We start from the raw sequence: 16,424 nt of genomic DNA, 5'->3' as shown, positions 1-16,424 counted from the left end.
GGTAAACTCTTACACACAGTTAAGAATCCTGCTCAAATGTCACCTCTCCTGCAAAGCTTTCTCCCATGTCCACGTCGGTGGGGAGCCTTTCCTTTGTACTCTCGTTGCTCGTCCCTCTATTAGGTTTCATAATCTATTAGCTCCCGTAACTAATTAACTCTCCTAATCACTCATTTCCTCCACTAGACTGTGAGCTCCTGTTCGTCTTTCTTACCGTACTCCTTTTTCGGTCCAGCGGCCAGCACAGAAATGTTGAAGGAATGGAATATCAATGAACATAACGAGTTCCCTGCTTGGATTGCAGAGAACGTCTTCTCTCCCTTCCGTGCCTGGGAGGAAAGCTGAGGAAGCCGTGTCTGATGGCACTTCCTGAGGGCTCTGCCAGTCTGCCAGGGTGGCTACAAGCCCGCCTGCAGGCCAGCATCCATTTTGGCTTCCAGGAGATAAAGGCCTGTCAACACAAGAAGAAGAATCCAGAAGAACTGGTGGGAAGTAGCGTGGGCCTTCTAGATCCCCACCGTTGATTAGATAAGGGAGTGTGTCCTTGGAAGTGTGTGGCAGGCAGGGATGCTTTGAAGCTCCAGGCTGGGTAAGGATGGGCTCTGGTCTCTAGGTGCCCAGCAGCAGCCATACTCCAGGTGCCCAGGGATAACCTCTCTGATCAAGGACAGGGAAGGGCAGCTGTTTTGCGGGGCAGCAGGGAGCATGTCTTTCCTAGAGGTGTCAATGGGAAGCCCCGTGTCCCGGCTCCTGGTGGGAGAGGGAGAAGGGGGTGGACAGGGGGGGGAGGTCGTCTGTTTGGATGGAGCAGTGCCCTGGTTTCTGGAAAAGATACAGATGGATGCTTGGCCACAGCTCGGAGACCCTGAGCCTGGAGGGTGTGAGGGGAGCAGCTGTTGGAGGGGGGCTTTGAAATCTACTGGTTGGAATGGCCTTCCGATAGCACTAATTCCCCACAGGGCTGTGGGTGTTTGGACTCCGTCACAGAGAACACACTCAGCAGGCTTTGCAGGAAGCCAAATTTCCATTTCCCCTGAGGAATCTCGGAGTGCAGTGAAGCTCCCTCTGAAATTATTTAATTTGAAAGCTTCTGACAAAGAGCAGGCATTCTGCCTTGCACACTGCTCGTCGGCCCTCCAGAATTTCCCATCCAGCTCATTTTCTCCCCAGGACATAGGTGAGAAGATTTCCAGTTCCACCAGGGTACAGGCAGGGGCCTCTTGCTTTATTTGCTGGTGAGGGGTACTCCTCTTGAAAAATAAAGTTGGTTCCAGCCCAAAGGACCCTCTCCCCTCCCTCAAAAGACCCAGCATTCTGTTCTCATGCAAAAGGATAACGGTCTCTGTGGATGTGGGCTATGAAGACTTCCCCAGAATGTGCAGGCCAGTGCTGATAGGGTCTCTGCCACACCCACAGTCGCACTGTGCAACTTTGACAGTGTGGTGGGATTCTAAGACATCCCTTTCTGGGGTCAGGGGCAGCCCCCTCAGTGGAGCGAGCTGGGTGCAGCATGACAGAGTGATGGCTCGCACTCTGCGAGGGAAGCAGCAGGGTTGCCACCATCCGCCAGAGCCCCAAGTGCCCAGAACGCTCCCTCCCTCTCTGCACAGCATCGTGAGAACCAGTGGGCTTTGCTGAAACTCCAACTGCTCGGGAAATGCTGGGGTTGGCAAAACACAAGCCACTTTTTCTCAAGCATTTAATACCTCCCCCCCGCTTTCCATTTGTACCGCTTATTTATTTGGAGTAAAATTGTGTCCATATGGTTCATGTCCCTTGGCCTGATTCTCCACGGCATGGTTTCTGTAAGACTGTCTGAGGTCCCAGGGTTTTTTATCTTTTGCTGTAGAAAGACACAGCATCTTACCACAGAGAATCCGAAGCCTAACCTAAGGGGAGTGTGTTCTGCATGATACCCGAAAGGTACACGAATACAGGCTGTAAATGTGGCCCTCAAATGAGAAAGCACAGGCTCTCCTCGTGGGGGATGCGGAGCAGGGACCCGGCTGTCTTTCCCCTCATGGCTTCCCAGTAGGACTCAGCTGGGCTGTGTTAGAGGCAGGCTCCTAAGGGCTCTGCCCCGCCCCCCCAATGTCTCTCCCCGAGAAACCAAGCCCTCCGCTCTCTGTCTCTGGGGTATGAGGGAGGGCACACCCGTGTGCTTAGTGGGGAGTGCAAGATTTTGCCCCTACTTACTACTTCCTTTCCAGGGCAAAATGGACAGGGAGGTCTATTCTCTGTGGAGCCCATTCTAGCATTTTCTCTGAGGTTGGCAAGAAGGCAATGTGGTAAGACACATGAACATCACGAAGACAACAAAGACTTGAACTTTCTAGATCACTAAACCCAAAGCTCAGGCTGACAGAGGCAACTTGAGGGCAGGTGTTACCTGTGTGCTTTCTTTGGGAGAAATTCAGTGTATGTGCAATAGCATCTGACACGCCCAGGCGTGTGGGCTATGTCTAACCTCTGCCTGCACAACACAAGTTCCCGTTACCTTGCATGTGATTTTAGGGATAAGAGAAATGCTCTGCATGACACTAATGCACTTACACATACCTGCATAGATACACATTTGCATACACACACACCTGCATACTCGTTCACGCACGTACACACATATACATACACCTGCATACACACGCCTGCACACACACTCACCTGCATACACACAGTGTCTAATGATTGGAAGCCTACAATTAAAATTGTATTCCTTTAAGTATACTTTCAGCTATCCGATGAATAAGGTCTAAGGTGGTAAAAACATGGTGATTGTAGTTCATAACTCTATATTATATAATTGAAATTGGCTAAGAGGGTAGAACTTAAATGTTCTCACATGCACACAAAAGATAACTATGAAGAGTGATGGAAGTGTTAATTAAATAGATGGTGGGAATCTTTTCACAATATATATGAATATCAAGTCACTATGATGTACATTTTATTTTATTTTAAATATATATATATATTATTGATTTTTTTACAGAGAGGAAGAGAGAGGAATAGAGAGTTAGAAACATCGATAAGAGAGAATCATCAATCAGCTGACTCTGCACACACACACACACACCCCCCTACTGGGGATGTGCCCGCAACCAAGGTACATGCCCTTGTCCGGAATCGAACCTGGGACCTTTCAGTCCACTGGCCAACACTATCCACTGAGCCATATCAGTTTCGGCTATGATGTACATTTTAAATATCTTATAACTTTATGTCAATTATACTTCAATAAAGCTAAAATAAAACAAAAACAAGCAAACAATGACAAAAATAGAATTCCATTACTTTAGTTTAAGCCCTATTAAGTCACTGAGAACCTTGGGATTTTCGTAGGGCATATTTGGGTGGGAAAAGGCAGGGAAAAGGAATCTAAGGATCTTGGGGATTCCAGAGTGGGCTTTGCAATGTCTCACCAAGAGGTAGGGTTGAGGAAGACTATCCAGAAGAGAGAAAGCAATCTTCGTTTTATACATTTGTGAAGGGTCTGCTAGCTCTGCATTTTGGATTTCTTTTAAAACTGGAAGAATTGTCCTATTTTAAATAATATGTCATAAAGGTTTCAAGAAGTGATCCAACACTTTTCCATGGAGATTCATTTTCCTTAGAACCTGAGGGAGGGTTGTGCATGGGCTTGGGATATGGGCAAAGTTTTGTAGGTATGTTTGAAATGCATCTTCTGGAGAGAGACGTAGCTTTCATCAGGATCAGGAAGAGGTCCTGATGAATTGGAGCAGAAGAACTGGCCACATAGTCTGAGCCTCTGGAATAGTCCAAGTTCAGGGTCTGTGGCGTTTTCACCAGCTTGCTGGGGCACAGGTGTAGGGACAGGTCTGTTAGCTCTGGGATATGCCTGCCCATCCGAGCTGTGGAGGGCCCTCCTGCTGTTCCATGAACTCTGCCCTTCAAAGGTCTGTTTGTCTCTTTTGTGCTTACAAAAGAAAAAGTGTTGTTGTCGTTTTCTGACTATAAAGTAGACACTTAGAAAATGTAGAAAAACGTAGTGAAGGAAATAAAAATCAACCATAATCTTACTAATGAATTAATCATTGTAAACATTTTGAGATAGCCCCATTCAGGTTTTTTCCTTTTGTCTTTATAAGAGAATTGACATCATAGTATGTCTATGAATGGAGCACTTTTCACATAACATTACATCACAATCATCTGGCCTGCCATTAAAAAGTCTTTATAAACATCATTTTCAGTGGCTGCACAATATTCCAATGTATGGCTGTACTATGGTGTACTTACCCATTATTCTAGCATTTAGCATTTGTATTATTCCCAGCTTTTTATTTTAATAAATAATGCATGAGAAGCATCTCTGGCAAGAAGCTGTGCTTACATTTTGGATTATTTCTTTATGAGAGATTCCTAGAAGTCTCTTTAGACTTTTGATGATACTGTAAGTTAAGGTGTTGCTGAGACCTATCTATAAAGTGTGGACATCACTAAAGACCATGGGCAGAGAGGTGGGGCCAAGCATCGCTGGATTCCTGCAAAACGCATGCCTTGCCTCTAGGTGCTGTGGGCTCAGTGGAAGACCCCACCGTTATCCTTAAGGGACTTACTGTGCAGTGTGAGCCCACAGCATACATACGTAGCCTAAAGGAAGAGATGCTGTATCTCAGAGCCGTGGGGGGAGTTGGGCATGCATGAGTTCAGAATGGGGCAGAGGTCTGCATCATGTATGTTCATACTACATTTTCTGGAGAGGGAGTCTAGCTTTCATCAGAATCTTTTCATCTAGAGAGCTGCAAAGAATTTACTATCCGATGATAGTTTACTATAAAATAGAAAATATATATATTTACTATTTTATAGTTTCTATAACAAAACTAAGATAATTTTTTTTTCATGCACCATTAATTTGACCTTAGAGCATAACTAGCAGATGGCAGTCAGGGGTCCTGGTTTTGGGGACCTTGAGGTAGGATATAGGAGTGGCCACAGCACAGCTTCTACCCAACTGGTATGAGGCATTTTGGGCAGCATTTGTCACCTGTCCCTGAAGTGGCCTACCAATGCATTTTCATGTAATTCTGCTCCAGCCCACATGAGCCGGTGTTACAGGAACCTAATGCCTACAAGATCATATTATTGGAACATTAGGTTATGCAGGTGCATGGCACTTCTGGTTAGCCAAACCAGTGCTTCCTCATCCTTCTGCTGGAGCCTGGTTGCTGAAAGTTAAAGGTGCTTCTTACTGCTCACTCATGGTCATCAGGAAGCCGCCAGCTTTCCTAATAAGGAGATGTGGTCACTGTGCAGTCTCCAGGCCTTTCACTCAGGGCCTGGATGAGATGTGCACATGGGAATTCATAGCCACTGATTATATTTATTTCCTGACTGTGTGTGTTGTTTGATTAGTTCTTCCAATGGGAAGAGAGATTCCAGGCTGTGGCCTTGTCCAGGTGTCCTCAGAACCCTATCTCAGCTCACCTTGTGGTGAGATTCCATGGATTTTTCCAAGTCAGGTGCCCGCAGTTGGGACAGGCATGGGTGTGTGTTTCTCATCATCCCACAGCCTTGTGGTATCTCCCGTGTCTGTGTTGAGAGTGCCCGGGTCCCCATTAGAGGGTCTAGGTGCGGAGCATGACAGGACAACAAGGCCCTACCACGGGTAGCCGCATGCTTTGACTCAGAAGCTTCCCAAGTCTTTTTTTTTAATGTGTTTTTAATGATTTCAGAGAGGAAGGGAGAGGGAGGGAGAGAGACAGAAGCATCAATGATGAGAATCATTGATCGGCTGCCCCACACTGGGGATCGATCCTACAACCCCAGCATGTGTGCTGACCGGGAATCGAACTGTGACCTCTTGGTTCATAGGTTGACGCTCAACCACTGAGCCATGTTGGCCAGGCTCCTTAAGTTTTTTTTACCTAGCTTCCTGGCTTGCTAACAAAATTTGTATAATTCTGTTATTGTTGTGTTATTCTGAGTTCCAGCTGGCTGTTCCTCCAGGTTCGGCTGAGTTGTTTTTCTTCCTTGACTCTTGGCTTCTGCAGAATGAGTCCCTTTCTCCTTCCTTGTCATCCTCTTTCCCTCTAGTCCTTTGTTTTCTCTATACCCAGAACCCAGTCTCTTCAAGGACTTGTATCCTCCTGCAACTTATGCACTCATTCAATTCATCACATAAGCCTAATTCTTCTTGGGCCTTCGCTCCTTTGGCCAAAAGCAGGACACCTCACTGTGAGACAGATGGCTGTCAGGGAGGAACTGGTCACTGCTCACTCTCAGATAATATCTGTTCTTCCCATAAGAAGGCAGAAAACATTCAACTAGCACATCTGTGACCACTGCCAGCCCTAATCCATAATGCACAGTAAACAAGCAAGGTAACACTCAAAATATAATCCTTTGTTGGTGGCTTTTGGGGAGGCAGCTAAAAGCTTAGGCCTTTGAAGGCTATCATTAAGAAATTCTTCCTCATACTTAATCAGAAATGACCTTGGCCTTGATTTAAGCTTACGTATTCTGCTTTTGTCCAGATAGAGACCTATTCTTTTCTCCACATGATGCTTTTAATTTTGAAATACATAGAATATTAAAATATATAGAATATATCTCCATATGTTGCTTTTAATAATGCATTTGAAATAAAATTTTAGTTTACATAAAAAATAAAACTTAAAGCATTTCTTATGTAAGATAATTGCAAAACATATTTCATATTATTTGTAAAAAGATTATATTGCATAATTTAATAGAACTCATTTTATATTTAAGTATTTTAAATGTATTTTATAAGTAACATATTTGTATATAAAACATTATAGACTTATGCCGAGACCGGTTTAGCTCAATGTATAGAGTGTCGGCTTGGGGACTGAAGGGTCCCGGGTTCGATTCTGGTCAAGGGCATGTACCTTGGTTGCGGGCATATCCCCAGTAAAGGGTGTGCAAGAGGCAGCTGATCGATGACTCTCTCTCACCGATGTTTCTAACTCTCTATCTCTCTCCCTTTCTCTCTGTACAAAATCAATAAAAAAAATTATAGACTTATATACATAAAATATTAAATGAGGTATTTTATATTTTAAACATTTATAAAATATAAGCTATTTAAAATGTCTCAATAAATCAATATTTAAATCATTGCAGATGGTTTATACTAAAATTATGTAAATCAACTTAGCTGTTTAATAGCTATAAAATATTGAAATATATAGAATATATTATTTTTGCATAAATAAAAGGTGTTATACAATATTTAGTTGTAGCAAGGATATCCGATCCGGTCTGGTTCCCATTGTAAGAATTAACATTTGAGGGCATAGCACCCCTACCGTTCTCTGCTCCCTCCGCACCCAGCGCCCTGACCCGCTGTCCTTCCTCCTGCCCGCAGGCATCGGCAAGAACGTCATCTGCGACCGCACCGCCACGCCGCTGGACGCCTTCCGCATGATGTCGGCCGCCCACTACTACCCCAAGCTCATGAGCATCATGGGCAACGTGCTGCGCTTCCTGCCGGCCTTCGTGCGCATGAAGCAGCTCATCGAGGAGGGCTACGTGGGCGAGCTGTTGGTGTGTGAGGTGCAGGTGCACAGCGGCAGCCTGCTGGGCAAGAAGTACAACTGGAGCTGCGACGACCTGATGGGCGGGGGCGGCCTGCACTCGGTGGGCACCTACATCATCGACCTGCTCACCTTCCTCACCGGCCAGAAGGCCCTCAAGGTCCACGGGCTGCTCAAGACCTTCGTGAAGCAGACCGACCACATCAAGGGCATCCGCCAGATCACCAGCGATGACTTCTGCACCTTCCAGATGGTGCTGGAGGGCGGCGTGTGCTGCACCGTCACCCTGAACTTCAATGTGCCCGGGGAGTTCAAGCAGGACGTGACGGTGGTGGGCTCCGCCGGGCGCCTGCTGGCGGTGGGCACGGACCTGTACGGGCAGCGCAACAGCGCCCCGGAGCAGGAGCTGCTGCTGCAGGACTCCACTCCCGTCCGCAACTCCCTGCTGCCGGAGAAGGCCTTCAGCGACATCCCCTCGCCCTACCTGCGGGGCACCATCAAGATGATGCAGGCCGTGCGCCAGGCCTTCCAGGACCAGGACGACCGGCGCACGTGGGACGGCCGGCCGCTCACCATGGCCGCCACCTTCGACGACTGCCTGTACGCCCTGTGCGTGGTAGACACCATCAAGAGGTCCAGCCAGACGGGCGAGTGGCAGAACATTGCCATCATGACGGAGGAGCCGGAGCTGAGCCCCGCCTACCTGATCAGCGAGGCCATGCGCCGGAGCAGGATGTCCTTGTACTGTTAGCACAGATGGGGGATCTAGGGGACCTGGGCCTTCTGCGTGGGGCCGGGAGGGAAAGGTGTGGGAGACAGTAGCCTCCAGGAGTGTGGGGATGGGGAGGTGGAGGGACAGTGGGAATAAGTGGCATCTGAGAAGGTGAACTGCAGCGCAGGTGAGGGGCCCCAAACATTGTCAGGATGCTGAGTAAATAGCTGGAGAGTGTTCAGAGGGCCTGCCTCTCCTGAGACCATCCCTGCTGGGCATTGGCGCTAGAGGGAGGAGGTATAGCTGCCTCTGCTGCCCTTTCCTGTGAGGAGCAAGGAGGGGTGCCTTTCCCCTTCACCTCACCCACTCCCCATACCTTGGCCTCCTTTGCAAGCCAAATGCTCCTGTGAGGTCAAGCTCAGTTGGCGTGGCCTCCCTGTTCTGCCCCCCACAAAAAAAATCTCGCAGAAGGAACAACCTCCCATGTCCACACTAGCCTGTTGGCCTGGGGAATGGTGGGGGTACAATGGGCTACTGAGAAAGTTCAGATTCCAGGAAGCCACTTTAAGTGTCTGGAGGCAAAAGTACTTGGCAACAAAGAGTACAGCTTTCCTGATTGATTGGTCTTCCTCAGAGGAAGCAGGAGGGAGTGTCTTCCTAATTGGTCCACTGCCCCTGACCTGGCCTGAGGTGGAGTAAGGAGTGCCGGGAATGCCAGCAGAGACAGGGTTTCTTTAAGCAAAAATGAAAGAAGAACATACCCTGCATGGAAACAGAGGAGGCAGAGACTAGCCTATCCCTTTGGACTTGTCAGAACTGAAAAAACTGCAAGAAGCCACCTTGTAACACTGCTTCTGGTGGAGCGTTGAGTGTAAGAGGGATTCCATGCTAAGCATCGAGGTTGTCCTTTCACCCAGTTAAGGCCAAGGAGACAGGAGGAGGTTTGGGCCTGACTGCAAGCTCAGCGCTGCCCTCAAGAAGCGGGGCGGCTGTGTGCCCCAGTGTTGCAGTGGGAGTTCCCCCCAGAAGGGAAGGGAGCCAGCCCTGGATTTGCTTTGCGTTTCAGCACCCATGCCTCCTACAAGCCAGGGAAGGGCTTTTAGGAGTTTCATGCAGCTCTGTGGATGGATGTAAAAAGGGAAGTCTTCAGTGCCACTCAGATATAATCCACTTCCCTTAAAAAGAAGTAAAGGCTCTTTTCTCTAGCTTTGACCTTCGTTTTCATAATTCTGGTACCTGAAAAAATAGGTGTAAACAAAAGGACAACAAAGAACCTAAGTTTCAATGTTTCTAAAATGGGTTTTAGAGGCTTCTCAGGTGTATCTTCATGTAGGATTGAGAAGCTGATGTTGGAAAAACATATTCTTCTACTCCTTGGTCTCTTGTCTCTCTTGTCACCCTCTGCTTACAGAGCTTTTATTGGAGATTGCGAACTGCAGGCTCAGCACAGGCAGCCAAAGGGGAACATCTGACACACACATTTGTCAATGCTCACTGCCACCAAATGTCACTAAAATCACTCCTAAAATCTCAGGACAAGTCTTGAAAGAAAGACCAAGTCAAATAATTTTGAAAATAAAATTATCCTTTTATCTTTTCTAAGTCCTTCATCCCAGCAAGACATTTGTCAAGGTTGGACATAGAAACTAGGACTTGTTCACAGCTCACACAACTGAGGCTCTGGCTTCTTTTCATGTGACTGGCAGTACAGCTAGAAGGGAACTTAAGGGGTCAAGAGCTCACTCCCAGGCTCTGCCAAGGCAGAATCTGAAAACAGTGTCATCAGTTGCATCCTCCATACTTCTCCCCGAGCCAATCTACTGTGCAGCCCCGGCCGCCCATGGGTGTGGTGTGGGTGTGCAAGCATCGTGGGGACCGTGGTCATTCTAGCTCAGAGGAGCGAGGACTGCCTCCCTGGAAACATCACTCTACGTTGGGGGCCTGACTACAAAACAGTGAGGTTAGTCAGCTGAAACTCTCCAGGTACCTTCGAGTCCTTGATGCATTTTCAGACTTCATGATGACGTGTTCAAAACTAGAGATTTGGTAGGATGGAAGTCTCCCAGTAATAATTTGAGCAGAGGGTCATACCATGGGCTGTTTTGGTTCAGGTTCTCCTAAATTGCCCTCTGGACAGCTTTTGTGGAAACTGAATGGAACTTTTTTTGTGTGTGTTTTTTTTCCAATTTTTTTTTTTTTTTAGCGGGGGGGTGGGGGGTGGGGGGGGGGGGGGGTGTCCTAGCTAGCCTGAAGGGCTGTGATTAAGGATGAAGGAAAAGGAAACTAGATGACTTTATGGGCCTCATTTTTCTAAGTCATTTATAATCTAGGGATTTTCCTGGGGTTTAAGTTTCTGTACTTTCCCAAATTACTTGGGAGTTATTTTCCCCTGAAGCTGTCTGAGCTCTGCGAAAAAATATGCAGTGTCTAAAACAAAAAGTCTTCTTTGAGGCTGGGGTATATAGAAAGAATATACTTTTTAAAAGCATGGAAAATATTTTATTAAGTGTAGTCTAATGTTATCTACTGACATGCATGTAGTAGGTAGATGCAGGAATGAGAGGAAGAAAGGACTGAGATAGTTAATTTTTTTAATTCAAAAATTTTAGTAAATGGGGTTAAGCTGCTTCTTTAGTGCTCCTTTTGCTCCTGTCCTACCACTAGCAAAGACTTAATTGCACGATGAAGCTAAAATCTCAAGCTTTCAGCAGAGCTTGCTGAAACAAAGCCCTGCACCGAACAGCACCCCCAGGGATCTGGGTACTATCAGCTGAGTTTGACCCAGGACAAGTCCCCAAAATAATCCAGCTCTTTCCGCTTGTTTTGTGTGTTTCAATGAGCTAGTGTAATAGGGGCACCACTTTAGGGTCATCACATTTAGTCCCATCTTTGTGTAGATGCCTCTGCTGCTGGAAGTTTGGGCTCATGCCACCGGCTGCCTCTGCTGGTGTCCCAAATTCCAAATTCTGAGGGGGGGTAGCCAAGGGTTCCTACATGGCATCCACAGAGTGTGGACATGCTCTGGGCTTGTTGGGTTCTGTTTTCCTCTGGAGAGAGAGTCCATGACCACAGTCAACTTCTTCATGACTCTAATATCAATAGAAGAGGTAGAGGAGGATCCACAGAAACTCCTCAGCCAACCTGGCAGCAAATACCATTGTGTTGGTGTATCTGGACCCTAGCGGTAGTCTTGGCCAACTCCAGCTCATGATGAACTTCTCCCAGAGCGTTTTTCCTCTGCAGAGCCATCAACTACTTCCTGTGCTCCACCATTTCTTGATATCCATTGTGTGCAGGGGCTTTAGGTTCATTATCTCATTTAGTCCACAAAAACAACCCTTTAGCATTAGGGGTTGTTACTCCCATTTTACATGAGGTAATCAAGGCTCTGAAAGGAAGAGGAACTTTCCTGAGTCACACAACTATGAAGCAGAGGCAGGGTGACCCTGTGGTTTTATTGTCAGCCCTGGCCACCCGCCCAGGCAAGCTTGTGATTGCCACACTAGGCACAGGGCCACCCGCAGGACACGGTCTTGTTATTCCTCTGCTCGCTGCTGGTGTAAACAGAAAAGGGCGCAAGAGTCAAGATGCAAAAGTGTAACACTTCAGTAGCCTGAGAGCCAGACACTTCAGTGGTCCTCCCAAGGGCTCCAGAAACCGGGACAGTGATGTGAGGAAGGAAAAGGTTGGTAGGCCACCACTTTCCACTGTTAACTAAATGGTCACTCAGACATGGTCCTGGCTGTACCTCCAGACTCCAATGAAAGCACTTGAGACTATCATCTCTTAAAGCAGCATTGGGGGGTGAGGGTGTGGTGGGGAGGGTAGCTTCATTTGTCCCAAAAGCTGGACTCAGGGATGTCCCCTGAAACCCAGTGTTCCCACCTGCACACTTGCCCACTAGGGAGAGAATGCCTGGTACTGGGAAAGACAAAGCCACAGAGCAGACGCAGACAGGTTTCCTTCCGTTGTCCGCCTCCCTGGTCTCTAAAGGGAATTGAAATGTGGGGCTTTGATAACTTTTTAAACATGAGCTCCCCAATGTCATGGCTTCTGTTCCATAAACTTCAGGACTTTGATGGCCAATAAATGTGGGCAGTGGGTGGAGCAGGAGTCCTAAGCCAGATCTGTATCTAGGAAAGGGGTGTGGGGGAGGTGAGGGGGTGAGGGGGGAATGTTAGTAGAACTGGCCTCAGGAAATCTCAAAGGCCCACATCTGGATGTATGTCTCCATCCTTGACAAGTACCATACAAATTAGAGATAACTGTTCACATTACAGTCACAGTGGGAAATCTTAAACAGTTTTTATGATACCTTTGAGACATAAACAAGTTTCTAGAAAATTGATTCAGCTGCAACTCCATTTGCAGGTCTGAGCTCTAATTGCAACTCTTCCACTAGGTTGCCAAGAGACCTCAGACAAGTCATTTCATCTCTCTGAGCCCCCCTCTCCCCACCTGAGAGCTATGAAGGTGCTGTGAGAAGCAGGATGTGACTTAGACAGAAAATGTGGCTTCTAGTCCTGGGTCTACCACTGAAAATCGGTGTGGCCATCATTTAACCTCTGGTGAATAGGAGATAAAGTCCCTTCAGATGCAACTGGACTTCCTTTCACTGAGGATGTCATTAGAATGCTGAATCCCACCCAACCCCCATTACCAGAATAAAGATAATGGAATCAGAAACCGAATTTACAACCACGGGTCAAATTCAACAGCTGTGGCTATGAGAGGGGGTGAGAGTTTGGAGGGTGTAAAAGTAAAAATGCAATGCATTGCTAAATTTTAAGTCACAAACAAATGAACTTAGAAAGCCCACTCCTTAAGAAAATGCATTTTCCAATGTTATACTCAACCACCAGGAGCAAACTCCAAGGCTATCTATAATCGGCCAATGACATTTTGAAAATCCCCAACTCTGTGGTTTGCTGCATCACCTACAATCAGAATCGACTTAGAAAGTCGATTTTAAAAGAAGCTGAGTATATATGTATGTATGTGTATAAAACCAAACTTATGTATAAAAAGTCAAGGCATGTATACTAGATATTTTAAAGAATTATTTATCAAGGGGAAAAGATGTGTGTTATAAAGAGTCTATATTTTCTATATAATGTAGATAGCAAAAATAGCTTATAAATTATAGAAGGTTTTTTTGTTATTAAAGAAATAAAAAGGACAAAGAGTGCAACTGTTCTTCATGTTTCATTGGCCCAACTCCTGTGGGAGGTGGCCTCCCCTCCAGGCCCAGGCACTGATGCCCACTGTTACCTCTGCTAACATGGGGCCATGGTTACCATCACTCAGTCAGCTGGCACATGCCACTTCACGCATGGGTGACCTCCTGCTGTCCTCCACAGTTTGCATTGATGGGATAAAGGAATTAAAGTAGCAAATAAAGACTGAAGAGAAGAACAATTCCAGCTGTTTTTCTGTTTATTAGACCCAAGTACTCTAGCTCATGAGTTAGTGATGTGGCCAGTCTGTGGAATGTGAAGCAAGAAAGGGGTTGGGAAGGATGGTGGTGCATCCAGGGAGAGAGAATGTGTATGCAACATGTGTGTGTGTGTGTGTGTGTGTGTGTGTGTGTGTGTGAGAGAGAGAGAGAGAGAGAGAGAGAGAGAGAGAGAGAGAGAGAGAGAGGGCCTACTATTCAATATAAACAAGAGGACAACAAATATTTTAGGTTGGAGAGCAAATTTTAGAATTTCCTATTAATTTAATACCTTAACTTAATACCTCACATCAAGCTCTGAAAGACACTTTCTAACAGGCTCAGATGACTATTCACAATGAGTGCTGCTTGCTTTGTTCTAGGCAGTATTCAATGGCAAGCATCTTGAACTAAGCTCAGCCTAATTTCCAATCTGCATGACATGGACAGCCTGCATTTCCTTTCCACTGTGCTGTTTTAGAAAATGCACCCAGGCAACTCTTCTGGTCATGCTTTCTCTTCATTTAAAAGTTAAAAATGAGGAAGAATAATACAAAAGCTGAGACCTTGTTATTCGTTCCTTCAGGAGTAGCTTCTAATGTTAATGCATTCAGAACAGCCATCTAGTGAGAGAGTAAATTGCAGCCAATCCCTGCGTTCATCTGGATTATTGTAGTGCACACATAACATTCTCACCTCATGATGCTGTGTAAACACCTTATGATACTGTCATAAATCTAAGAGTAGATCTGAAGAAGGAAGTGAGAGGAGAGAGTGCACTTTGTCAAAGCTGAGCGTGCCAAGGTATGGCTGCAGTGGGGCCCAGCCCTCTGCCTGGGAAGCAGGCCCTGATGAAAGACTCTGCTCTCCAGCACATTTGTGTACGTTTTAATCCAGGAGCTAGTTGTTCCTTCACGGATTTGGAATCTCTTTTTGATGTTGGTTTCTCTCATGTTAAACCCGTTCCTTGTTTTGTAAACCGGGGATTATACTGCCTCCTACTAAATCACAGGAGATGATCAGCGTTGCTTCCTTGGTCTCTGAAGTGTTGCTTAAAAAGAGCAGATGCAATGAAGTCATTCAGGTTATTGTTTACCAATCAAACGAAGAAAAATCTTTATCTTCATATGCTCACTACCTCTTTCCTCTACCCCCAGCCTAAACAATCTCCTGCTTCGGTTATCTTGGGTATTTGTAGCTCCAAGGGTGATCCATTTGTAGTCAGGGTGATCCAATCTCCAAAAATAAAATGACTGCTATAGTTGTTATGGGAATGAATTACACATAGAGTTGCAGAATTCTGTATAGACATTAAAAAATATTTAAGTTCACCTCAAAGTATATAAGTTCACCTCAAAGGCTCCATTTTATTAACCCTCATTCACCCTCAGGTTGCCTACGCATAGCAGATCCTGTGCCTAGTGTTCCTTGGCAGCCCTACATGCACTCAGCGGCAGCAGTGCCCCTGTGCTGGAAGGCTGTCCAAGAAGTGTACACAACAGAAATGGAAAGGACTTACGGACTCTGAGCTGAGTCACAACCAGGTAAATGGCATTACAGCTTACTTGAGCCAAAATCCCTACCAAAAAAAAAAAAAAAAACAAAAAACAAAACAAAAAAAACTGATGCAAAACATTCAAAATCCTTTGCTTTGTTCATTCAGGTTCAGGCTTCCTCTTGAATCCTATCTCTGAGACTGTCTGCAGGTAAATGCCTGTGAGGACTTGAGCTATTGTAGTATCGATGGAGTCCAACAACAGCTCTGCGAAATGAGCTCACCATATCTAAGTTGGTTTTTGGACTTCCTCTAAAAAACCTAATTATGGGAACACCTTTCTCTCCTAATTTTACACAGATTCTGCTGATTTTACAGATTCTGCTTGCCTCGGGTCACACTAAACTCTCCCCCTTTAGCAATGAGTGAAAATTCTTGTGCAAGTATAGATTAATTAATTTCTTGGTCAATTATTTGTACATTGATGGAGCTCAATCCCGGAATTACGGTCTGGAACTTACATGTATGTAAGCCCTATTGGCCACCAGTGCCTTGGAAGAACACCTGGCAAGGAGGAACTCTAGGAGGATCTTGAGTGGCTGCAGAGGATGTGAAGACCATGTCCACAAAGCCCACAAGGTTTCAGGCAGTCCTCAGTCTTGAACTTCCCAGGGCCACTAACTCCCAGGGGTCTAAATCAGGCTGAAGTCAGACCAGGGCTGCCTGAGGCTGACTTGAATGATGAATCACTCCAGACTCCTCCAAGTCCCAGACCCAGAAGGTATAGCCAGTGAGACTAAAGGGAGGGAACAAGTTGAGAGTCCCCACTGTCTTTTCAGTCCCCCTGAGGTTGCTTGTTGGGGTGTGGGGGCTAACAGGGGAGCCTGGAGAAGCCAGTCACTCTTCAGTGTGTCAGGCTAGTAGGCGTCTTCAAACTACGGCCCGCGGGCCACATGCGGCCCACAGAGGAGTCTGATCCAGCCCGCCAGGTTTTTTGGGCAGTGAGTGCAGCCGAGGCGTTATAGTAGGAATTAGTAGTTCATATAGTCCGGCCCTCCAGCTCTCTGAGGGACCGTGATCTGGCCCCCACTTTAAAAAGTTTGAGGACCCCTGGGCTAAGGGATATGGACTTGACATTCAACTTCTCACCATGAGGGCCAAGAGAGCTAGCCTGAGAAGCATAGCTGTGAATCATGGGCTTTGGAGTGCTAAAATTACATGCAATGCCATGAAAGCAAGAAGGAGAGAAGGGATGGGAGA

General features: G+C 46.3%; 1 protein-coding gene across 1 annotated transcript in view; it reads left to right on the top strand.

The window, feature by feature from the left end:
• GFOD1 (glucose-fructose oxidoreductase domain containing 1) overlaps window positions 1-13,426 on the top strand; it is a 113,664-nt gene extending 100,238 nt beyond the window's left edge. Inside the window, exon 2 of the mRNA XM_036447920.2 lies at window positions 7,355-13,426. Coding sequence (XP_036303813.1) covers window positions 7,355-8,274 — 920 coding nt within the window. The 3' untranslated portion in view covers window positions 8,275-13,426. The remainder of the gene's footprint in view (window positions 1-7,354) is intronic.
• The last annotated feature ends 2,998 nt before the right edge of the window (window positions 13,427-16,424 follow it).

Source organism: Pipistrellus kuhlii, unplaced genomic scaffold, assembly GCF_014108245.1.
Source record: "Pipistrellus kuhlii isolate mPipKuh1 unplaced genomic scaffold, mPipKuh1.p scaffold_m20_p_2, whole genome shotgun sequence".
NCBI classification, from domain to species: Eukaryota; Metazoa; Chordata; class Mammalia; order Chiroptera; family Vespertilionidae; genus Pipistrellus; species Pipistrellus kuhlii.
Note: the sequence above shows the minus strand (reverse complement) of the source record. Positions and strands in the feature narration are given on the sequence as shown.